Below are 24879 nucleotides of genomic sequence, written 5' to 3'. Positions count from 1 at the left end.
TTCACTGTGAAATCCTGAAACTTGATACCATAGTTATTAATTCCAATTTCTTTACATTCTTAAGTTGAGAAAATAAAGCTAAGACACCTTTTAAATAAAGAGCAAACTATCTTTTTTATTTCAAAGTATTTTATCATTTGCCAGGTTTCTAGGTAACCAGATAATTGCAACTCATAGCAAATCAGGACTATTATATCTTAATTCACTCATTCCTAAAGGTAAAAAAAAAATCCTCCGTCATCATATTGCAGGATGGGATTACCATCGTGGAAGAACTCTTTCTTTCTTGTATTTTTTTTGCACAGATCTTACTCAGGTAGAAGTTACACCCAGTTCTGAACTCTCTTTCATAACTAGTTGCTACCAGTACAAGAAGTAACACTTAGGTTGTACTGTTTAAAGTGCATATTAACCATATACTTTCGTTCAGCTGAAAACAAATGATGACACAGACTGCCAAAGCTGTAAAGTTATTTCACTGATAGACATAAACTTCACAAACTTTATTTACTAAATTAAGAATCAGTTTTCGTGGCACACTAACGTGCACTTAGTCCTCATTTCTGTGAAAAGGATGTGCATCAATTCTCCTTACGGATCTTATCTGTAAGATAAAAATTTGCAAAGCAACACCTTGTGGTTCCATCCCTGCTTTGCAATTACAAGGCTGTGCCATTAGAACAGGCTCTTGAACTTTCCCCCGCGGACAATTAAGAGCCCAGTCTGTTCATGTGGCTGCTGACTCGTCATTTACCACCACCAGTTGGTCCCAGGTGAACATACTGGTGTACATATGGAAATATTTAACATGGAGAATAGAAAACACCGTTCTACAGAGTGAAGTGATCACACCAACCCCATCCTCCTCTGAAGAAGTGCACTTTGCTCTTGACTGTTCAGGGCTTGATAACTGGCAAGCTCCAATGTGAAGGTTGCTGAGCCTGATGTTAAAGAACGCAGAACTGTTGAGTAGCCCTGGACAAAATGGAGATGATGTGTCACTCAGTTTAGGATAAAGGAAAGATGAGTTAACACAGAGAGAGTGTCAGAAGTATACTGCAACATACTAGTAAGTTAATTTTTTAACATTACTCCATTAAAAGTGCAAAACATGCATGAGTCAATAATAATATTTTTAAAAAACTATTCCCTGTAAAACCTGTTCAAGCAGTACTTACTACTTCTTTGACTTACACTTGAGTATGTGCTGGTTTAACAATCTGAATTGGGCAAAAGAACACTACTAGATTTGTGGGCACTTCCTTTGGACCTTCAATAATTAAAATACAGTAAAAAACCCCATCCATTCTAAACTTATCTGTAACAAAAAGTGAAGCCATTTTTTGAAACATATAAAAAAATTAGTTTTATCATTAGTAAGGTAATCACATACCATCATTTCTGCTAGTGGAACAGCAGCAACCACAACTCTGTTATCTTGACGACTCTGGATTTCCTGAATACTACCTCTCCGCTGTGCAAGATCAGAAAGTGCTGCACTGAGATGATCTTCACTTACTGTGATTTCTAGGTTCATCACAGGCTCCAGTATTTGTATACCAGCTTTTTTCAAGGCCTACACAAAAAGGAAGGAAGGGACATTACATCAATGTATTTTTGGGGGTTTGTTTGTTTGTTTAAAATAAAATTGACATTATAGGTACTTCTGTCGTAAAGCTAACACCGTCTCTCAAATTCTCTACCTTCAAAAGCTGTAGAATTCTCAGCGAGGGCATTACACTGACAGAGCAGATCAAGTACCAGATACGGATACACACAGATTTTCCCAGCAGTATATCATGCTGCTGTATTCTTCAGCAGCTTACAGTTTCAGTGTACCTTTTGCATGCAACGGGAGACACAGGCTGATACCATTGTGTGGGAGGTGTCCGGATGCACTGTCAGTGATTGCACTGTCACATCTATATCCTGAACTGGGAATCCAAGCAGAGGTCCTGGGTGGGCCAGTGTAGAAGAGCAGAAAGAAAAAAGCAGATTTGTTTTTCAGAATATTAAGAGATATGCAAAAAATTTTTCAGGATTAATTTAAAGCTTCTCACTTTCCTCTTTGCTCTCTCCATCCCTGTCCACCCCTGAAAGAATGTGACTACTGGTTGTGTTCCTCATTTTGTGATTTTGTCATTATCTAGCTTTGCCAAAAGAGACAAAGGAATACTTTCTTACTCTCTTTATCAAAAACATAGATAATTCTGAGAACAGTAAGTTCCTGAGTGTGCTCATCCATACAACTGTTCCCGAAAATGAAGCTTTTAAAAAATACACTGTAGTATCTAAAACTTGTCTATTGAAATAAGATCTCACTTGAAAAAGTAGTGAAACCTTTTGTTAAACCAGAAGCCAGAGTATTTTCTACATCTTCCTTTTCAACACAGTATGATCACAGCAAAGCCTGATACCAACCCACCACCACAACTCCAGGGTTAACTCAATTCCATAAAGGATTAATGACATCTAGCATCTCAGACAGATTATCTCCCTCCAGCCCAGGACTCTCAACCAAACCAAACTGTATTAGACTAGATGTGAGGCCATCTGAGAAAAAACACCTTGCTTTTTTCTTACAGAGAACATGGCCAGATCTTTTGGGGTTTTTTTAAGCACTTAATGGCATCAATTTTAGGCCAGAGACTGCACAATTCTGAAGTGTCTTCAAGGAGCATGAAGAAAGCGCACAGCTAAGAGTCATTCCACAGCCAGAGACGGGAGATGCTTTCCAATTCCACATAGCAACATGGAAAAAACACTTCATACAGAGTAATTCTCATTTGTCAAGCCACTACCTGTTAATTTTATTGTAAGACAGAGCTCTTTGGCCACACGTAATTAAATACTTCCTATTTTTAGTCAAAAGTCAAGGACACTTTTAGTCCTTGAGAAAGCCCTCACTTTGCAGTTAGGTAAGGCTTTACTGAAAACTCATGGATTTTATGTATTTGCAAAAAATGCATCAGTAACACTAATAGAGTGCGGTGTGTACATGTTGGCCTCTGAAACCATTTCTGTCATGAAGTAAACACCTTTTCTCTTAACAGCAGATTAAACCAGAACTCCAAGCTCACTTTAGAGTGACTGAAATGAAATCAACCTGAAGACCAAACCAAAGGATGCTAACTTCCATTCCTGAAATAGGGAAGAGTGTTCGGCAATTTTTGTAGTTAAGGAAATTTCATCATTTTCCTTTCCATCTTACATGTTAGTATGTACTACTTTTTAGTTTTCAAGCTACCAAGGAGTGTTTCCTTCTAGAAACTTGTTAAATTGCTTCTTATAAAAATATTAGACTAGTATAGCTGTCATAGCACTTCCTTTACCTTGAATGCATGAATTCATGATTCCATTTTCTATAGCTCCTTGGAGTTCTTTGGGTAGTTCTCCAATAACACTCTCAGCATAGTCAATGATGGGTTTTGTCATTGCTCTGTCCCCTGACCTGGGTCTCACCTCTAACTCTGCAGTAACAAAGTGTCGTTTATCTCCTACTGTTTTGTCCAATATATCTGCAAGGAGGAGGGAAAAAAAGTGTAACAGCCATTTGGAAAAAAAATGCTAATACATAACATTAATCTGAAAGTAAGTCATATATCATTTAAAGTACATCAAGTTACAAATCCAGAAACAAGATGTTCCTTCCATTTACTCATTTTACCTGTAACTTGGGCAGCACTTAAGATGGTTTCTCGGTATGCTATTTGAAGAGGTCCCAAATAAGTCTCAATTCCATATTCACGTTTGATTCGGTCATGAATGATCTCTATGTGTAGTTCTCCCATGCCACAGAGGATAGTCTGGTGAGAAGACAGTTGAGAGAAAGTGGAAAAACATGCAAAACTCAGAGGTTTTATTACAAATGCTTTAAGCAAAGACTTGCATGCTTTGAACTGTCAAAAACCTTCAATACTTCAAATTCTAAGGACCCTAGAGAGAAAACACTGCTATATAAGTCATCTGACAGTAACACACGTGAAAGTGTAGTCACCACTACTGTGACCACTAAAAACAGGTAATCTTACATTATCTTAAAGACTATGTAATTCAAACTTTTTTAAATACAGAACTGTCAAAAACATGCAGAGCACAGGGTGACTTCCTCTATTCTGTAAAGCAGAACTGCACAAGGCTCCATTTTAGTTTCACCCACTGAACTTTGTATATACAACATTTAGAGAGTCCTTTTTATTCAAGAAAATCTCAATATGCAGATGAACTAACTTGACAGTTCTAAAACAAAACTTGGTTATAAGGGGAGTAGTAGAAGATTCATCTTACTTGTCCTGTGTCAGGATCTATCTTCACTTTTAAACTTGGATCTTCACGCTGAAGGCAGCTCAATGCATTATCCAAGTCTGTACATAAATATCAAACATTATATGTTTGATATAAAGTGATTCAGTAGTCTGAGAATTACAGAAAGTGCCTAAGTATCACTTTCCTCATAACGTCAAATCTTAGAGCAAGCAAGCAAAAGGACCCTAGAGAAGCACAGATTTTGGCAAAGTCAGGTCAAATCACAAGTAACCTGAAACTTCTGATTTTTTCATACGAATTACCTGCACTACAGAGTGCTTTAATTTAATTATTTAATGTACTATTTTCAGAGTGATATTTTGTGTTTGTATGGAGACAGACTGGAACCTATAAATGATTCATAAAGTCAATAAAAAGTATTGATCCTTTTGTACGGATAAGAGAAATTGTCAACTGTTAAATGATTTACTTAAATATGAGTTCAACATGAGAAGTTCAAATGCAAATACAGATACTATTTTTTTTTCTGATTCCCCATTATCTTAACTGCTGATGAAAGCAGCTACAGACTGATAAACTAAGAGCTGAGACTGCATTTATCTGCCTTTTTATCTTTGGGGAAAAAACAAACAAAAGCAAACTAAAACATCCAACCCCCCCAAAATCAGTAATATTTTACAACCCAGTTGCTCAGCCTACAGACATGTTGCTCCCAGTCTGTGTTATACCTTGCTCCATTCCACTATACTGGTATTTATCCCTCCTCCTCTTCGCTCCCAACCATGCTCAGCTTTGTTAGAATAAAGACCCAGAGTTTAAAGGGTTATTTCCAAAAAGAGTCAAATAATCAAGTCCTCTGGTACAGACAGTTGGGAAGACAGTAAGATTACAGCTCAGATTGCATGGATGAACCCTAACTAGACACAGAGAAGTCTTGCTAAGTGAAGACATTACACACAGAGTAATAAAACTGCAAATGCCAACTGAAAAAAACCCCCACATTTCAAGGCTATTTGTAGTCATGACATATGTACAGCACATCAGTGTGACTGCAGCAAAACTCAGCATGAGTGCCTCTATCTCCTACTTCTAAATGAAGAACCACTACTCTTCTAGACACAAAACCAAGAAAAGTACTAATACTAGTACTGCTTGATGTAGTAATAGCAAAGGATATCAACAAATATGATCTAAAATACAGCATCAGTGCAAAACACCAAAAAGAGCCTTATTAGATCACTGACTGATAAATTCGTGCAAATCATTCATGTCAGCCAGGTGGCTGCATTGTACCTTGTTGTTTGGCCATTGAAGGAGGTTCAATTGTACAGAAGAAGACAGGGTCAGGGATCTCAACACCTGCCAGCAGAAGGCTGTCTACGTCACTCACAGACCTCTTCTTCTCCCTGGCATCCCTTCCAGCTCGGCGTGCTGCAGCGACTGCTGAAGCCTTTGATGACACTATGGTATCTCCAGTGGCACTCTATAGATCAGCACCAGTGAGCCACAAGACACAGGAGGGGGAGAGAAGGTGATGTGAAAAAAACCCAACAAAAACCTAACAAAAATCCCAAAACCCAAATGCATCCCAAAGCTGGTTACGTTTTAGAAAACAAATGAGATTCATGCAGCCTGTTTAGGCAATAAAACACTGAGTTATTAAACTAATAGAAGCAAGCATGAAACAAATTTATTTCAACTTGAACTGTTGCTTTTGGGTAACTTATTTGGAACATCCTTCTCCACCCCCACAGGAGGTCTCTTTGTGGCATCAACATTGTATTTTAAGACTTACAGTATAAATGTATGCTCGAACCCTAATAAAATACACCTTCAGCTTGCAGTCCTTTCCAATCAGCACTGCAGCTTCCAGTTCAATTATTGACATTTGTACAAACATGTACTTCAAATAAAGCAAGTTTACATATTGACAACATTATCAAGAACACATTTGAGATACAATACCATAGAAGTAGAAAGCACATTAGTGAAACAAGCTCCCTTACAGAGTCAGTATTTTTTTATTACCTGTTTTAACCCAACAGTAAGAGCAATGTTGCCAGGCATCAGTGATGGTATTTCAATGTGCTGATCAGCAAAAGGCAGGAGCAGCCGGCTCATTCTCTCTCTAAAAATTAAATTCTTGTATTACTTGGGACTTCAACAGACATTCTATTTCTACATTAAAACCAGGTCTCTATCTTACTTACGTGCAACTTTTGTTAATATTATATACAGCTGACTGAGGTTTCAGTGAACCTGAGTAAACGCGAACAAAAACCAGTGGTCCACGACATTTATCATGGAGAACTTTAAATGCTAGGGCACACAGGTCATCCTTGTACCACTGTCTGCAAAATAAAAAGAACAAAATGCATACTTGTAGAATTAAGCCACTCAATCTCACAGTTACCTAAACTTCCATTCATTTAAGGAATGATATGTTTCTTATTGTAATACTAATAGAGGCAGATTTTAAAAATCATAATTTATACCAAAAAATAATAATCTAAGCAGTTCTAGTTCCAGTAGGACATCTAAGATGTCATGTGATTCAGTCAACACTAAATAAGATCCCTAGACCACATTTTTGTAAAACGAGATTATTCTCAGATAATACAAAGACTCTGAAGTGCTAGTTTGACAACTGAAGATAAATGCATACAATTCCTGTAGTGCTGACCAAAGTAGGTTCAGTACTGAAGTGTATTTTTCTGTCCACACATCTCTAAAGTTATTTAATACCTAAAAAGAGTAAACATTTTTAAAGAATATGAATGCTTTGTTAACATCTTTTATTTTCTCCTTTTACGCTTTCCTATTTATTTTTCCTTTTTCCTGAACCTCCTTTTCTACCTGTACTTACAGAAACTCATATGAACGTTCATTAGGTGCAGGCAAGTACATAGTAATGGCATCCAGTAGTGGCTGCACTCCTTTGTTCTTCAGTGCACTGCCACAGAGTACAGGGACAGCTTTGTGAGCAAGAGTGACTCTCCGGATAGCAGACTGTAACTGCAAAAAAGAAACTATTTTCTGTTAACAAATGAACTACAATTTAGCCTTACATTGCACTCCAGCTATCAGATATTGCTAATTAATCCCCCATAAGTTTAAAAAATATATGTTTGTAAATACATCAGTCATCCAAACTCATTTCGCTGCTTTTAATGAGCTCCAAACCATAAACCCAAATGTTTAGATGCTAAAACAGGAGACACTGGTTTTAAGATTTCTAAACATTTCATACACATCTGCAGCTGTTCTTTAAGATTTCTAAACATTTCATACACATCTGCAGCTGTTCTTTTTCTAACAGTACCTTTAATTCAGAATTTTGTACCTCAACACTTTCAACATGCAGTGCATGAAGATCCAACCAATTCAAAATGGTTGAAATGCTACTTTTGTTAATAAGAAACAGCAGCTCAGTCACAAAGTGCACTGAGTCTACCTGGAAGTTCCACTCACCTTCCCCTAAGCTCTTTTGCAGCAGTCTAACTTTCAAAACAAAAAACAAACTCACTTTCCTGAACAAATGTACCCTACTTTTAAAATTGTGCCTAGCATGCCCAAGAATCATAGGGCATTTGTATAAAATTCATACTAAACTCAAACACATTCTGCTCTAAATTCACAATACTGTTAATTCACTGCAAAAGCTGGTGTGATTTCTTTCTGTTGATAAATCTGCAAAATCATTATCTGCACATGCCAAAGGAATAATCTCCATGTGCCAAACCAGCCCCTTGGAATAACAGCTAGCAAACACCTGTTTATGAAAAATGAAATGTAAAAATTACCTTCTCAGCTGATATTAAGTCAAAATTTTCACTGTGTTCTCCTAGAACCAGTTCAGCAAATTCATCATCCAGATCTGCAACCTTAAAGAGAATAGTTCTTTATTATTTGGCATACAGCAGTTTTACAGACAAGACACAAATCTTACGTAGGATAGATAGCTAAGCAGAGCAAGAACAAAGCCTTTAAAGACATCAGAGATCAAAAACTCAAACCACAGAAAATTATGTAAATTAAGGCTTCAAGAAAGGATGTGGGGAAAAAACATTAAAATACACTTATAAAGCTGCTGTCAGACAAAACATCAGTGGGACAGAGAAAGCTTGTATTCCTCCTTGAAATGGAAAAAACATCCAGCCATACAGTGACAGCCATGAGGGGTATAAATGACTGTACTTCAAACCTGCAAATATGGCAAGGTCTGAAGTAAGCAGAAGTAACCTTTGCAAGCCAACAGACACTCAGCTGGAAAAAACAGAGAAGCATCAGGACATTTTGACCTTCTTCATGTCAAAGGCTTGTATGTCCAAGAGTATATCTGTGTTTTCAAACTGTACCGCTTTGCTTGACCTGTAACTCAACTACTCTGTAAACCTTGTCTCACATACAACCTTGCACTGTCACAGGCTCCTGCTCCATGTCCAGGAAGGCACATGCCCCCTCTAACGGCTACGAACCAATTGACCAAATTCTGAAATAAACCCTTGATAAGCAATTAGAAGTCTAATTGGGCTAATAGTTAAAACACTGGTGGTCTAGTGGTTAGGGTGCAGCACTCTCACCGCTGCGACCCGGGTTCGATTCCCAGCCCCCCGGGCAGATGAAGCTCGTCAGCCCTGTAAGGCAATCCATCTAAGAGAAGGTCATTCTAATCAAACCTACGTCCTGGGGACCTCACTGCCACTGTCCAAGCTTGCTCGGCCCCGGCAGATGAACCTCAGGATTAAAGGGTGGGCTCAGTTCAGCGCACGCTGTGTCTCACCTAAAAAAAAAATCCACTGCGCAGGCTCGAAGGGTTAATGACCTTTCCCAAATCTTCGCACGCGAAGACTGGCCATACTATACAGGAACCAGTTTATTTAATTAAGTGAAAGTAAAGTGTGCAAAATGGCTGGTATTCAAAATACTAAATTTGACAGTGTTTCTGATAACGAGTGTTAACAGGATAGAAAGCATTTCAAAAAAGATTTTATGAACACAAGGTTATCTCAATTATCCCGCTACTGGTCCACCCCTTCCTCCTTCAGGAAAGGCCCAGAAAACAAAGGGGGGAAAAAAACCATCAGTGTTCTTATAAAGCTTTTTATCTGACAGTACATTTCTTAAGATAAAAGGCTGAGTAATAATACCCCCATTTAAATCCTGGTAAGTTTGAAAACCAGATTGTGTATGAATTCTACTGAACTCAGAGCAATATAAAACAGATCTCCCCGATTCTGATGTTTCAAAGGAAACTGAAAGCCTACCATCACCTGTTTATGCACTTGCACAATGTTATTCAAAGCTTTATGAAAGGCAGCATTTCCAACAAAATAGATCAATTTATGATTGGATTGAGCTGCCTCTAACAGCTGCCATTTTGACCAGCCTGCAAAAACCTATCCACCTTCTAGCTGCCACTCCAGAAGAGTATGGACACCCTTCAGGTACGTAGGTCAGGCCTTGCGTGAATGTACCAAATATCCTTTAGCATCTAAGACTACAAGATACCGTATTAGCCAACTGCATGACAAATTTAGTGTCTGCTTTCTTCAGTTCCCTATCTATAAAGCAGGGAGTCTTCCATTTTGTACAGTCAGGGACTCCAACTCTCTATACTCAGCATGTTTTGCCATCACATATTAACATTTCCAATGTGCATTAAGCAACTTTGACAGATGGAAGTGAAAAAAATCTGCAGTTCAGCAAAGACAAATGCAGAATCTTGCCCCTAAAACAGAACAAATCCAAGCACTGATACAAAGTGGGGATCAACCAACTAGGACACAGCTCTGCAGAAGTCACCCAGAGGGTCCTGCTGGACCCTATGAGTCAGTAGTGTCACCGTCCAGCGTCAAAGGCTAACTGCATACTGGGCTACATCCACAAGAGCATAGCCAGTTGATCAGCGAAAGCAGTTAGTACCGTCTACCCTGCACTTGTGAAGCTGCATCTTTAGTTCTCTTTTTAGCTTCCCCAGCACAAAAAGAAACTGACTAAACTGTAGGAAGTCCAGTGGCAAACCACTAACAGGGCTGAAGCAGAGAGATGTATTTGGTCTAACTTGGAGAGGCAAATGCTGTCTCTTAATACTTGAAATGGTGGTGGTGGGCCCACTTCAGGGAAAACAGAGCTAGATTCTTCTCAGAGGTACACAACAGAAGACCAGCATGGCTGCCACAGGTCATACATGGTAAATTCCCACTGGATAAAAAGAAATAGTGATGGTCAAGCACTGGGGCAGGCTGCCTAGAGAGACTGTAATCACCATCCTTATACTTGAAAACTCAACTGAACAAGGCCTGAACAATCCTATCTAATGCTGAAGTCAGCCCTGCTTTGAGCAGTTCTCTTAGCCAGAGTCACTTAAGCTACAGAGCCTATTTTTCCTACTGTTCTAAGTAACAGTTTTAAATACATTATGCATTTACTTTAGAACTTTACTTGTTCTATTAAGGTATTTCTGGCATCCTGGACTTCTTGGAACAGGTTTGGATCATCAGCCTCCAGCAGCAGCTTTCGTTCAAAATTTTTTCCATCATCCAAATCAGAAGTAGGTTTCCAAATTATTTTTTCCTTAGTCACGATATCAACCAGTCCTCTGAAGGTCTTGGCTTCCCCAATGGGCAACTGCAAAAACAGTAGAAACTTTAGACAGCTGCAAAAAATTATGAAAGGAGTTCCATTTGAAAGAAAGCTTACCTGTAATAGCAAAGGTTTTGTCTTCAACTTTTGTTTGATGCTCTCAACGGCATATGTAAAACTATATAAAAAACCCAGATACTAAGTTACACAAACTTAACGACATTAGTAAAATACATCTACCACTCCTTATTTACTGCAAAAATTACTCCAACAATTACATAAAAAGATGTATTTGCATATGCATTTGCACAGCATATAGTAAGTACTAACATAATTGGGTTGCTCTATGCTTAACAGGAAAACTTTATTAGAGACATTCTCTTACAAGGTTTTTAGCAATGATTAAAATATCTGTCTAAATACCTTGCCCTGCTTTTGTCCATCTTATTTAAAAAGCAAATTCGTGGTATCTGATGTTTGTCTGCTTGTCTCCACACTGTCAGAGTTTGTGCCTAAAGCAAAAGACAAAATGGAAACATTAGTGCCAATAGCTGAACTGTGTACTCCCCAATACCACTGAGGTTCTGAGTTCAGAGTATAGAAGGGAACTGTGCCGAGTGTGTTCCAACGATTCCATATGTAGCAGCACAGATGAATTTCACAAGCAGTTTTGTATCTCAGCTGTTGTCATTTCCCTTCCTTCACTAAGAACATGCAGGAACACGAGCAAGAAAACATGGAGAGAAACTAAGTATTATAGGGGACATACATGAATGTGATGGTTTCACTCTAGGCCTTCCTGGAGACCAGCTTGTAACCAGGAAGGAACTAGGAAAGTGATCACGGAAGTATTCCATGCTATTCCTTTACGTAACTCGAGGTATAAATAAAGCCAGCAGGAGGGACCTCGCTCTCTTCCTTTCCGGCGAGGTTCGAGAACGGTGGGTCCCTGTCTCAGTCTGGCTTATCTGGAGCTGAGGCCTACAGTGACTGCCATTATCTGCCACACGTGAGGGGAGAGTGCTGGGCTGTGTCTGGCCATCCTGCCTGTTCAAAGGGAAGCGGTGAGATTTTGCTAGTTCTTTAGTTGGCTGGTTACTGGGTTTTTGGATTGTGTAGACTTGTTTGGTCTTTGCCCTTTTTTTTGTCCTGTTTTGTTCTTTTCCCTTCTCCCTCCCCCTCTTCCCTTTTGGGGAGCTATTTAGGATTTCTGGAGTTGTGGTGTGTAATATTTTCATTGTATATATCTATCTCATATGTAAAATATATATATTTTTTTTGCTATACCTTTGGCTGCTTAAGTCGGTTTTTTTCTTCCCTCTCTGGGAAGCAGGTCCTTGTTGTCAAGTTTCGGGGACTTGGCGGGAAGCCAGCTCAAAACTTGTACAATGAATAAACCTTTAGAATTTATTGCCAAAGTACTTCAAGCACACACAGGCAAGCATTTCTGTGGCTACACATACAACACTAAAACTACTGTAGTTTTGCTAGTAATTTGTGCACTGCTGAGCCATTTATCATACATATATTTATTTGAAAGTTAAAACAAGTATATATAAAAATCACTTAAGATTCCAAAATAGTCCATTCCAATACATAGAATAATGCAAGAATTTGCTACAAAGTTGTCAAAAAAAACACAAGCAAATCTAATTGTTTTGCTCTTGAGGTTGGGGCTGTGTCTCAGTTCAGGTTCACATTTGATGGCGCCTAAATGTTTTCCAACAGCAAGTTAAATAATGTGACTTACAGTGATCAAGAGTTCTCTCATCCCTTATCTGGGAAAAAGGTATGTTCCATGAAAGACAATAATTTCGCATATAACTTTTCTACAGAATTGGACTACTGAAACACTTCATGCCATATAAAGTCTAATTCCACTCTGCCACCACTTTTTCTGCACTACAACCCAAAGGCCATGTTAAAAAGGCCATTGGGCAAGGAGAAATTCTGGCTGAAAATTCCAATTTTCTACATGAAATCTGAAAATGAGAAATTGACAGACATTCATTTCTTTCCACTTGTGTAGCTAGCCAGAAACATTCACATCAATCAATGTTTGTAAAAGACAGCCACGAACCAACAAAACCACTCCAAAATTTAATGGTAATCCCACTTATTTCCTGCTTGTTACCATAGAAATGTGCACTATAGAACTTGAAATTAAGTGCTCAGCTTCTTGAAGCTGACAAAGCATCAAGAGATATAATAGAGTGCAACATCTCTGTACAGTACTTCAGTCTGATTTAAGTCATCAGATGCTGCGGGAAAATGAATGGGAGTGGCTGGGGGTAAAATTAGAGAAAACTGGGAAGTTATATTCACACTCTTAAAGAAGTTGTAACAGTGTGGAAATCATAGGGGGACATGCAGTTGCCACTCCCTGGATGGGATGTGGTCAGCATGCCTGACTTCCCACACATAGTACATGCTAAGGGGAACTAAACAGAGGGTGGAACTGAGCAGAGACACAGGCTCTGTTGAAATCCTCGCACGAGGAGAACTTGGTGGCGGGGGAAGAAAGATTTCTTACTGTTGAACAAGCAAATGTGACAAGATCACACATATATGCCTCCACCCTAAAAGGTACCTCAGATGTAATACTGACCTCCCCAAGTACAACCACCCCCCACTGTACATGAGGTATGACTAGAACCACTCAACCTCTACTTAAACATAAAAATATTAATAAACTAAATTAAAACTGGGCAGAAGTTAGGAAAGACTCCAGTGTAACTTCTAGGATCACTCCATGGGCTAAACCTGTCTTCCCCCCATAGATGCCTATTGAGTAAGAACCATACTCTAACGCGCACTGAATGGAGCCAGCTTTTGTTAGGGACTAAGCTTGTTAGTACATAGCTTTGAATACAATTTTGCAGCCAGATACTATCACTGGCAATCTTCGAACCTTAACCCATCACAGTTTTCTGTTATATTAATAAAGAGTGTTATTCCATAAACTGTTAAGTCTGAGTCTTTCAAGGGTGCTAACAGCTGCTGCCAGCAGGTAACATACTGGCCTGTGGAGGCCTGGGATGCTGTTGGTTTGTATCCCTGAATCTTTTCTGAGGCATTGACAGACCAATTAAGGACCCCTCCTAAGGAAGGGGTCTTTTCACTTGCATGTGACCCTGAACCAGTTAGCTGATCCACCCTCTGATCGAGTGGACTGTTCAGTAATGGGACACTGAAACTGGTCAGGGACAAGGGTCTTTACTTTCCTGGGGCACTAAGACACTAACCAAACAAAGAGGGTTTGAGAAAATCTCTCCCCTTTCATGTGACAGATGCACATACAAAAGAAAAATCTACCCGTTGTTTTTACCTCAACACCAGCTGAAGCATCAAACACTGCTACTGCTCCATCCAGGACTCTTAAGCAACGCTCAACTTCCACTGTGAAGTCCACATGACCTAAAAAAATCTTCATTTTATACCATCATAATTCAAACAGACAACATCAACAGGTTATTACAAATTTAAACTATTTTTTTTAAGTCATGTCAAAACAACTCTTTCTTTACTTGCAGGGAACTACACCCACCAGTCTTTGAAATACACAAGATTGTTACAATGCGATCCTAGAACTGAGTACAATTTAGTGTGGAAATATCTGAGCTCACTTTACACAAGCTAGATTAGGCATCAGCAAACAATAATTATCCAAAGCTGAACAGAGTTCAGTATAGGCTTTTTTAATGATGCAATTAAACTATCTAAATTTTGCACCATATTTAAAACTAAGACATTCTACAACACTCCACCCACTCTCCCTTAGTAATAACAGCAGTACCTGGGGTGTCAATCAGATTGATTCTGTAGTCTTTCCAGTCAAATGTAACTGCAGCAGACTGAATGGTAATACCACGTTCTCGCTCTTGTACCATAAAATCTGTCACCGTGTCTCCATCATCAACATCTGTAAACAGGAACCAGAATTGGGTAGGTAAACAATTCAAAATCTGAAACTGTCCTTGAATACAGTTGGAAATACTGCCCCTTTTATATATATGTATAAGCTATGAAAATTAGCCTTTTTCAAAACAGTATAATGTCAGGTAATTTACCCAAGCTCTCCTTCAAAGGAACAAATGGTCTGCAAGTCAAAGACTAGCAATTCCAACAACCTTTTTACTGTTCTTAATCCTAGTAACACCATGAGAATCTTAAAAACTAAAGCAAAGTCAAAAATCATGAACAAACTACAGCTTTAAAAAACCTGGTTGCACTGACTGTACGGAACACAACTGACATTTAAAAATTTGCTAATCAGAAGATAATTAAGTTAAAGTCAAAGTAAAAACAAACAAACAAAAAACACCGACTAAGAGGTTGGGTTTTGGTTATGGATTTTGGTTTTAATTTTTAATAAAAAGAGAAGTAGTTCCACATTTTTAAACAAGCAAGACACCAAGTTCAAACGTTCCACAAGCTTAACATTTTCTATCACTGTCATATATAGTCAAGAACAGGGAATGAAATTTAAAAGGTCAAAAATCACAGAGGCTGCTGTGACCCTTTCAATCTTGAAAAATTCTGCAAAAGTTCTTGTAGCAAGAAATTCTTTCTGAGCTATGGCTTTCAAAAGAAATGGATACTGTTTCTCAATCTAGTTTCTTTAAAGGTCAAAAGAAAACTGAAGAAACAGCTTTACCAGAACGGCCAACGAGCAACAACTAAACTAATGAGATCCTCTAATTAAATGTTAAACAAAACATAATGCACTAAAAGAAAAATATGAACCTATGATCTCTCAAAGTGCAACTGCCTTAGAACATAATGGAATGTGCATTTAAAATTCCATTAAACCACAGCACAACTTTGGAACAACTGGCTTCTACATCAGGTATTCCACCAGCAACCTCTAACTGCATTGCATGTTACTGTACATTATTAAATCTCTCAAAGCTACTGAAATACAAAAAGCATTTCTAACCTCCAAGTGTTCTTATATATCCAGAATAATACAGCATTCTCTCTGTTGTCGTAGTTTTGCCTGCATCAATGTGGGCCATAATGCCAATGTTTCGGATTCTGCATAAAATGAAAACATCGGGTTTAGTGCAATAATTTTTTTATTCTGTGATATTCTTATTTGCATAAACAATTAATACTCACTGAGAATAACATCTCGGATTAATAACATCTTTCCTCTACTGCATATGGGACACAGTGTACATTCCAATACTGAAAGACGCTAGTATTGAAACAGTGTATTGAACAGTTTTGCAACAGGTTTCCATGCTCCACTTTAGGGAATGCCTCTTCTTGGGCTCATCCTCACCCATCTGCCCTCTCCACAGACAGAAGCACCCTCTCGTCCATCCCAGTCCCTGACACCTGGTGCCCCAAACAACCCATTGCATGTATTTCCTTTATGCTCCAAATACAGCATCCATTGTTCCCGTGATGCTGTCTTTGATTCTGTTCAACTCTTCCTTTCTAAAGTACCGAAGCAGCAGCTTCCAGAACTGCTTCACTTTCTCTGTGCAGCACCATTAACATTCACCATTAATGCCAGCTGACCTCACCCTCAGGACAAAAGTAGCTTTCTAAGGGAACTTCACCCCTAGGATATTTCTTTGGCAGCTCAGTCCCCAGTTACCTTGCCCTCGTCTAATGCGGCTGAGTGCTCCCATTAACACAAAGCACACAACAGCAGAGGTCTAGTTGCCAACACACCCCTTCTCCCTTTTTCAACTCCCAACAACACCATGGATTTGGAGCTTCCCTACAAGCCCAGTTTTGGCTATAATGATACAAACAAGAGACAATTCCAGACCTTTCTGACACCAACAAGTGTTCTATATTGAAATGTCACAAGGGTAAAAGTAAACAAGTACTAAATTTAAATTAAACATGCACATGTGACAGGTACAGCAACAACTTATAACTCTTCATCACATCAATTGCCCTGACTACCAGTTACATCCAAACAATAAGCCAGCATGACGTACCTGGATATATCAGGATTAATGACAGAACGCAGAGACTTAACATCTCCTGGAGACAAACAAAATTAAACAATTTTTAAGACTGAACCCAACGTAGAAAATATATTTAAGAAAACTTATAAAAACCTTACTAAAAAAAAGAATCAGATGCACAACTCATGACAATCTGTAATCACTACCATCTCAAATTTCTAAAGATATGTACTTAGTTTTCAATCAATCTCTCTCTCAAAAACAAAAAAAAAGAGAGAATCTTTAGAAACAAGAGGAAAAAGCCAACACAGAAAAGTATCATCAGCACAGTAACATCTTACTCTGCAGACGCATGTCTCAGTTCAAGACAACTGTAATGCTGATGTTCATCTGGACTGATGATTAGCTAATTAACTTATACCTGGTGGAGCACTGTAGTTTCTCAGACTGCAGTTTTGCTGTGTCACACTCACAACTCTCATTTTTGTCTTCCTGAAATACACCTGCTTGAAAGAAAAAAGAATTATATAGAATATTTATCATTATAACTAATTATTTAGTTACATTTTTGCCAGTTACACAAAAATAAACCAAAAAAATGTATCTATATGAACAGATACCATTGTTATATATTTATATAAGCTGAAAACACAAGCTATTTGGAAGTAGATGCTTGAAGATGATGCCCACACTGAGGTTTACACCAAGTTCAATCCCAGTAATATTTGGGATATCTAGTAAAAATCTATCGACATCTATCAAAGTATGTTGCCAATAGCCACATTGTTTTAAATATGTCTAATTATTTTTGTAAATAATACAAATTTAACAATTATAAATGTTAAGTAGTAAAAAAAAATTACATAAAAATTATAAATTCATCTTCCCATTCCAATATGAAAGTACCTGTTCTGTTTGGAAACCAACTTTTAAAGGAAAAGAAAAAAGAAAAAACCACTACCACCACAATCAAAAAAGTTTACTCAGAATAACCCAAGTATTTCCTTTGCTCACAGAGTAAGTACCAAAATTTGGGGGAACTTTACCTTATTGCATAAACTTGATGACTCCAATAAATCCACTGAAACTCTCCTCATAACTTTCCACATTCTGGCTCCACTCTTTGATGCTGTTCCCTGACAAGGTAAGTAAACCACACAAAACATTTATGACAAGAAACAGCTTAGTTGTATCACTTTGACATAACTCAATCACAAGATTTTACTCTTGTTCCAGTCAAATCAGGTTAACACTTTGCAAGTTAAATCAGTATCATATCTGTAAAAATAATGTTATTAAGCCTTAACAATGCAGCACAAATACATGCCCACAAACACTAAGTGTATTTCTCAAAGAAATTTTTAAACAGTAAAGCAAAATAATGAACATCAGAGCTTACAGTAACTCTCAGAAAAGCTCTAGAGCACCGATTACAGATCAGCGAAGTGCAAACAGATTTTCCGGTCTTGAAAGAGAACAGGTTGCAGGGCAAAATATCTATTTAGGGCAGAAACAACAGAAAATATTAAGTACTACGACCTTTTAAGCATCGCCAAAAACCCTGCAACAGAAAGCACAAGTGCAGCAGCTTCCAAAGCAGCCCAAGCTGGCTGCTACTTATTTAAGGAAATGCCAGTGTTCAGCTCCAGTGATTTGATGCTCCGTGGTAGTTTCACAACGAGGGGTAAGAAGCTCTGCGCACAGGCTCATCTGCACACCCTCATGTTACGAGCCGCACCCTAGTCTCCCGAAGGTGCCGCCGCGCTTCGCTGTCCGGGAGTGCGGGACGGGCGCTGTGTCCTCACACTGCCCGTGACGAGCCCGCGAGAGGAGCCCCGCGGCCGAGCCCCGCTGACGCTCCACAAAACGATACTGCCCTGCCCGCCGCCCTACGAACCTCTGGGGCGGTTCTGCGCCGTCCCCGATCACCTCCTGCCCCCGCTGCAGCCTCAGCACGGCCCAGCCCAGGGGTGCACGACGCACTCAACCCCCGTCCTGGCCTCTGCCCCCGCCTGCCCTGCCGCCATGCCGTCGGAAGGCGCCCTCCCTCTACCTTCCCCCGCTACCTCACCGCCTCCAGCGTTCCCCCCTCTCGCCACGACCTGACAGACCAGGTGGCAAAAAGCGCTCCTTCGGCCTCTCCTGCTTCTTTTTTCTCCCTCTTTCGGCCCCGCCGAGCCCGGCGCAAAGCCCTCGAGGAGGGCGAACAGCCTGTCTCTCCGCCTGGAGGAACCAAAGCGCTCTGGGGAGAGTTTCCAGTCGGGGCCTGTTCGCGAGCGGCCCTCCCTTTTCGCCGCTGAGGAGTCCGCGGGGCTGCCGACATGGTGAGGACCGGGAGCCGGGAACTGGGAACTGGGAGCCGGGGCATGGGATGCGGGACCCAGGATGCTGGACGGGATGCTGGACGGGGACGGCGGGGTGCGGGCGGGCCGGGGAGGGTGCGAGCGGCTGGGTGGGCCCCGCAGTGAGAGAACCACTGTTGGGCCGCGGCCTCCCCGCGCGTGGCAGAGGCGCCCTCCCCGCCCAGCCGGCCCCGGTCCCCTCTTACCGCGCTGCCTCTGTGCCCACAGCCGCAGAACGAGCACATCGAGCTGCACCGCAAGCGCTATGGGTACCGGCTGGACTACCACGAGAGGCGCAGGAAGAAGGAGGGCCGGGAGGCGCACGAGCGGTCCCGCAAGGCCAAGAAGATGATCGGGCTGAAGGCCAAGCTCTACCACAAGCAGCGGCACGCCGAGAAGATACAGATGAAGAAGACGTGAGTGTCCGCCTCCTCTCTGGAGCCGTCCTGTAGTCCTGACGCTTCAGGGATGAGACAGGACGTTATAAAGAGCTAATCATTACTTGAGTCTCGCGTTGTACACTTAAATAGCACTCAGGCTGCAGGAGGAAAGGGGCTTTGCCACCACGAATACGTTTCGTACTTTGTCTCTTCTCAATGAATGTTAACAATTCCGCCTCTAGAGGCTTTCCTCAAGAGAAGTGTTGCTTAGCAATGACAGCGACTAATGTAATTACGACAAAAAAGTGAATCCATTTACTTAAGACTTTCACATCAACCACTGAGTTAATATGGCAAGAGGCAACAGGGTTTTTTTAATGGTTAGGAGAAAAAAATACAGTAACGTACACAGTTTGAGTAGAGCATGAGGCCTGTCTTCAAGGATAAATTACAGCATCAAGCATAGACAAACACAAGCATTTTTCTGGAAATTTTATCTGTTGTCCAGAAATTGAAATCAAAATTGTAAATAGTATGCTTCATTGCTAATGAACTTTAATACCTGTCCACCAGGTTGGTTTTGTTGTTTTCAAAGTGTAGACAGTTGTTTTTCTTTGCTACTTGTAAAGATAATGGGTCTATTAGTTTGTTGTCTTTTTTCCCCCCGACTTTTACAAACACACATTCCTGACGTTTGTAAGCATTGCCATCAAATCTCAGAAGAGGAGTGGCATGTTATTTTTTGTCAGAGAGGAAGTACATCTCTCAGTGTATTTGGTTGTTTGCTTTAAGTCATTCAGACATTCCTTAAAAGAGATGCATGTTTTGTATTCCCATCTTGGCAGGAGGTGGCAAGGTTTTATGCACTATGCAGTCTGTCAGTTGTTGGATTAAGTGAAATACTTGTTTATCTTGAAAATTATTGAGGATTATTTCTTATATATAAATATGCAATTTTTTACAAATATCTCTTAAAAGAAAAGTTTGAGCAGGCACAAACTAAGTTGAAAGGGTATATTTAAAAATAAACCTTTTTTTCCTGCTTCTAATACTGGTTTTCTTTCTTTGCAGCATTAAAATGCATGAGAAGAGAAATACAAAGCAAAAGAGTGATGAAAAAACACCCAAGGGAGCTGTACCAGCATACCTGCTGGACAGAGAGGGCCAGTCCCGGGCTAAGGTTCTCTCTAACATGATCAAGCAGAAAAGAAAAGAAAAAGCTGTAAGTAACTGTATCAGAGTTCAGATACCTACAGTTACTTGTGACAACGACCACTTTGTGTTGCTGATTCTCAGTTTTCTTAACAGCCTACAAGCAAAGACTAATTAAAGCCTGAAACCTTTAGTAATTGAGCAGTTTAGGACAATGTGAGCATATGCAGTATCTTGATTTTCAAAACTTTAAATGCTAATTAAGTAGCTATGAGTTGTATGACAAGTATGGTCTACCACTATGATTTAGGGAAATTTTATTTTATGCTTTGGCTATCCTCTTTCACTCAGCAATGTGACATGTAAGAATATTGACCTTTTTGTTTCCCCCTCTTCCAGGGGAAATGGGAGGTTCCTGTACCAAAGGTCCGTGCACAAGGGGAAACAGAAGTTTTGAAAGTGATTCGTACAGGAAAGAGAAAGAAGAAGGCCTGGAAGAGAATGGTTACAAAAGTTTGTTTTGTTGGAGATGGCTTTACTAGGAAGCCTCCTAAATACGAGCGATTCATTCGACCTATGGTAATATTTTTGAGCCTTAAAGATAATTTAAATAATAATTCTTGAGACTTACTACTTTGTGAGTTTCTGTGGTGAGGGAACTTTCTTGTATGGTAATGCATTGAATTACTGCTTACGTAGAACATTCCTATTGGTTTGCTTGCATAAATCTAAAGTTCTGATTGCATGAGGGAGGGGAGGTGCCCCTGCACCTGACAGTCTGTGTCAAAATATCTGCTTTTATTCCCGTAACTCAGATGATGTCAGGAAGTTAAAACTATGAGATTTCAAATCTTTATCAGAGATACTTTGAATAGCTTTTAATGTTGGAGGCTTCTTTTTCAAGCTGCTACGATCTCTCAGCTGTAGCAGCCAACTCTCTTAGAAGAGTCCAGGACTCCCTCCTGGCTAAAGTAAGCTTGAAGCGCAGTCATGACTGTATGCGAGGGAAGTGCTGTACCTCCAGCCTGACATTTACTTACACAGCTGCAGGAACAGTGCCTGGGCTCTATCAGCCTGGCAGCACACAGGAGGAAAAGCTGGATTCAGTGATATAGTGAAGTTTTCAGATGAATACCTGCTCTTGTTCCCTCACAGGAGTCAATAATCACTGTGCAGGCTGCCTGTTCAATTGTATTTCATTACTAGTTTGATGGTATTACACAGAAGCCTTGGGTAGATTTTTACTGACACGGAATGATTTATGGTACTTAATGGTAAAGTACCCTTTACAAAGTGCAAGTCACTAGATAAAAACTGCTATAGAGATGAGTATTTAATATTTTACAATACTTTCTTTATGGAACAGTAGCCATCCAAGGTAACAAGTATTGTACTTGTGCTATTATTAAAAATTTATATCCTGAAAATATGCTTTATCTTGTCACTAATCAGGTTTTTAAATAAGTCTGACATTCTGTAGTAGGTAGATAGCATTCTGTATTCTCATCCAGTCTCTCAGAACATATAAAGCTGAGGACATAATGCTGAAAGTGTTTACTAGATCAGACATGAGAGCTTAAAGCAAGTATTAACTCATTCTAACACTTCTTATGCAACAGGGCTTACGTTTCAAGAAGGCACATGTGACACATCCCGAACTTAAAGCCACTTTTTGCCTACCTATCCTTGGTGTTAAAAAGAATCCATCTTCTCCTTTGTATACGACACTTGGTGTAATTACCAAGGGTACCGTCATTGAGGTTAATGTGAGTGAGCTTGGCCTTGTGACACAAGGGGGCAAAGTTATCTGGGGTAAGTAAGTTTACCTAGTTATACTGCAGAATTACTTTTAAAAGATTTGTCTTCATTGCATCATGTATTGTTAAGACCTTGTCCTATAGTCATTGTTAAATGTTAGGTTTGTGCTGTAGCAGAAGCAACTACTAGCAGCTATAAAAATACAAACTGCAAGTGTTAATCTTAGGCTTTCCATTCACTTAGATGAAGTTCAGAACAAAGATTCAGCTTGCATGCCTATGTGTCACATTAAGCAATATCACAAGTCTATAAAGACTAACTGTGTGAACAATCATATTATGTTTTCGGTGGAAGTTGTATAGGAGTATCATAGCCAGATTCTGCACCTGGGATGGGGCAACCCTGGTTTTGAGTATAGACTGGGGAATGAGAGGCTGGAGAGCAGCATTGTGGAAAACGATCTGGAGGTCCTGATTGATGTCAAGTTGAATATGAGTCAGCAGTGCCCTGGCAGCCAGGAGGGCAAACCGTGTCCTGGGTGGCATCAGGCAAAGCATCCATTGCCAGTCGAGGGAGGGGATTGTCCCGATCTGCTCTGCACTGGGGCGGCCTCACCTTGAATATTGTGTGCAGTTCTGGGCACCACAATATAAGAAAGATATTGAACTCTTAGAGAGTGTCCAAAGGAGGGCAGAGAAGATGGTGAAGAGCCTTGAGGGGAAGCTGTATGAGGAGCAGCTGAGGTTAATTTGTTCAGCCTGGAGGAGATTGAGGGGAGACTCATCACAGTCTACAACTTCCTCATGAGGGCAAGAGGAGGGGCAGGCACTGATCTCTTCTCTGGTGACCACTGACAGGACCCGAGGGACCGACGTGAAGCTGAGTCAGGAGAGGTTAGGTTGGATATCAGGAAAAGGTTTTTCACCCAGAGGGTCACTGGGCATTGGAACAGGCTACCTGAGGAAGTGATCACAGCACCAAACTTGTCTGAGTTCAAGAAGTGTTTGGACAATGCTCTCAGACACATGGTGTGATTCGTGAGTCTGTCCTGTGCAGGGCCAGGAATTGGACTCAATTCTGATGGGTCTGTTCCAAGTCAGCATATTCTATGATCTTCATAAGATTGATTTCTTTTAATAGAGGGTTTCACTTGGACAGTAGCAATCCTAAGTATTTTTTTTATTCTACTCAGAACTCTTAAATAATCTGTTTTTAAAAAACAGCCTGAATATAATACTTTGAGAACATAAGTTTATAGCCCAGTAAAAGGTAGATCTAGATTTCAAAATGCATTTGAGTCCCTACTTTTTAGAGACTTGTAGATTGAACTTGCAAACATAGAAAAATCTAACCTATGTGATCTACTTCGAGCTTTTGTAGACATTTAATTCTCTTTTCTCCTTAGGGAAATATGCACAAGTAACAAACAATCCGGAAAATGATGGCTGTATTAATGCAGTTCTACTTGTTTAAGTTGGGTTTGATACCAAGCATTGGACGTGGGCTCCTACAAAATAAGTGTGAAGTTTCAACAAGTTTCCAAGATCTGTAGAACCTTCAACCATTCCAGAACAAGCTGGTGAGGAACTTAAGCAAGAAACAATTGCTCACGTTTTTATATTTATTATGTTTGTTCAGCTGAACATTGTCCAAATAAAGAGATTTAATTTTCATGTTTTGCTCATATGGTTTATGCTCATCCAGTTTATGAGGGCACTCTTACCCTTCAACACTATAAGAAGGAAACTTTCAAATGAAACTGTCAAGATATTTCAGAAGCCAGAATGCGAATAGGTTTGCTTTGGACTTTTTGCATTAACAAAAGTTTAAAGCTACAGGGGTCACACATGCAATAAGCAGGTTAAATAGCAGATAAAATTAGAGTAATTAAGGTTGGATGGGACCTCTTGAGACCATGTAGTGCGAGCCCCTTTTTAAAACAGTCACCTACAGCAGGTGTCAGAGGGCAACATACAGTGAGGTTTTGAGTATATCCGAGGATGGAGACTTCACCACCTTCCTGAGCAACCTGAACCAGCATTTGACCACGCTTAGTTTAAACAGTTTTATGTTTAAATAGAATTTCCTATATTTCAGTTTGTGCTCAACTGGGCACCACTGAGTCTTGATCCACTTTTATACCATGTGGTGCCTTCTGCTGCCTCCTCAGGCTGCTCTATGATCTCATTAGGTCTTGGCCTCCATTAGTGGCTCCTGCACAGTTAAGCTCCCCTTGAGCTTACCAGAAACAGTCCATAAACAGGAACTTCTGATGCCTAACCACACAGAGGGATAAGAGATGATCAGCCATACCCAACAGTCTAACCATAACTTACCTGAATCATAGCCAGTGTGGAACAATATTATTACTACTGGACTTCTGAAAAATTCCAGTAATTACTTATGGCCAGGATGAAGAGTGACAGATGACTGAAGCCAGTCATCTTGCAATCCTATAAACAGTGA

General features: G+C 39.9%; 2 protein-coding genes across 9 annotated transcripts; one reads left to right on the top strand and one right to left on the bottom strand.

Moving 5' to 3' along the window:
• Positions 1–493: 493 nt before the first annotated feature.
• On the bottom strand, positions 494–19438 carry GFM2 (G elongation factor mitochondrial 2). 8 transcript variants are annotated; one of them, XM_017808156.1, is made up of 22 exons: positions 19330–19438; positions 18181–18278; positions 17828–17917; positions 17203–17287; positions 16812–16857; positions 15791–15888; positions 14648–14773; positions 14180–14268; positions 11275–11363; positions 10969–11029; positions 10711–10896; positions 8070–8150; positions 7133–7281; positions 6477–6617; positions 6295–6394; positions 5560–5749; positions 4288–4364; positions 3668–3806; positions 3333–3518; positions 1840–1955; positions 1394–1576; positions 494–975 (listed from the first exon to the last, which is right to left on the bottom strand). In XM_017808156.1, the coding sequence occupies exons 3-22, from the start codon at positions 17888–17890 to the stop codon at positions 847–849; spliced, it is 2334 nt and encodes a 777-aa protein (XP_017663645.1). In that variant the 5' UTR covers positions 17891–17917; positions 18181–18278; positions 19330–19438; the 3' UTR covers positions 494–846. The 8 variants fall into 8 exon arrangements, with proteins under 8 accessions (XP_017663645.1, XP_017663652.1, XP_017663644.1 ...); XM_017808163.1 differs by having other exon boundaries at positions 18187–18278; XM_017808155.1 differs by lacking the exon at positions 19330–19438 and adding an exon at positions 18679–18813.
• On the top strand, positions 18883–24090 carry NSA2 (NSA2, ribosome biogenesis homolog). Its single transcript, XM_017808168.1, has 6 exons — positions 18883–19105; positions 19352–19539; positions 20575–20725; positions 21055–21234; positions 22275–22467; positions 23819–24090. The coding sequence occupies exons 1-6, from the start codon at positions 19103–19105 to the stop codon at positions 23884–23886; spliced, it is 783 nt and encodes a 260-aa protein (XP_017663657.1). The 5' UTR covers positions 18883–19102; the 3' UTR covers positions 23887–24090.
• Positions 24091–24879: the final 789 nt, after the last annotated feature.

This window comes from Lepidothrix coronata, unplaced genomic scaffold, assembly GCF_001604755.1.
Source record: "Lepidothrix coronata isolate B3197 unplaced genomic scaffold, Lepidothrix_coronata-1.0 Scaffold22, whole genome shotgun sequence".
NCBI lineage: Eukaryota > Metazoa > Chordata > Aves > Passeriformes > Pipridae > Lepidothrix > Lepidothrix coronata.
Note: the sequence above shows the minus strand (reverse complement) of the source record. Positions and strands in the feature narration are given on the sequence as shown.

Bases quoted from the DNA above. Each gene is read 5' to 3' on its own strand.
- GFM2 (XM_017808156.1), bottom strand. From the start codon at position 17,890: ATGTGGAAAGTTATGAGGAGAGTTTCAGTGGATTTATTGGAGTCATCA. The intron at 11,030-11,274 runs GTATTTAGACAG...TTTTTTATATAG, and splicing joins ATGGACAAAAGCAGGGCAAG to TTTTACATATGCCGTTGAGA. The intron at 6,618-7,132 runs GTAAGTACAGGT...TTTATTTTGCAG, and splicing joins GAACGTTCATATGAGTTTCT to ACAGTGGTACAAGGATGACC.
- NSA2 (XM_017808168.1), top strand. The intron at 21,235-22,274 runs GTAATATTTTTG...CTTATGCAACAG, and splicing joins AGCGATTCATTCGACCTATG to GGCTTACGTTTCAAGAAGGC. The intron at 22,468-23,818 runs GTAAGTAAGTTT...TTTTCTCCTTAG, and splicing joins AGGGGGCAAAGTTATCTGGG to GGAAATATGCACAAGTAACA.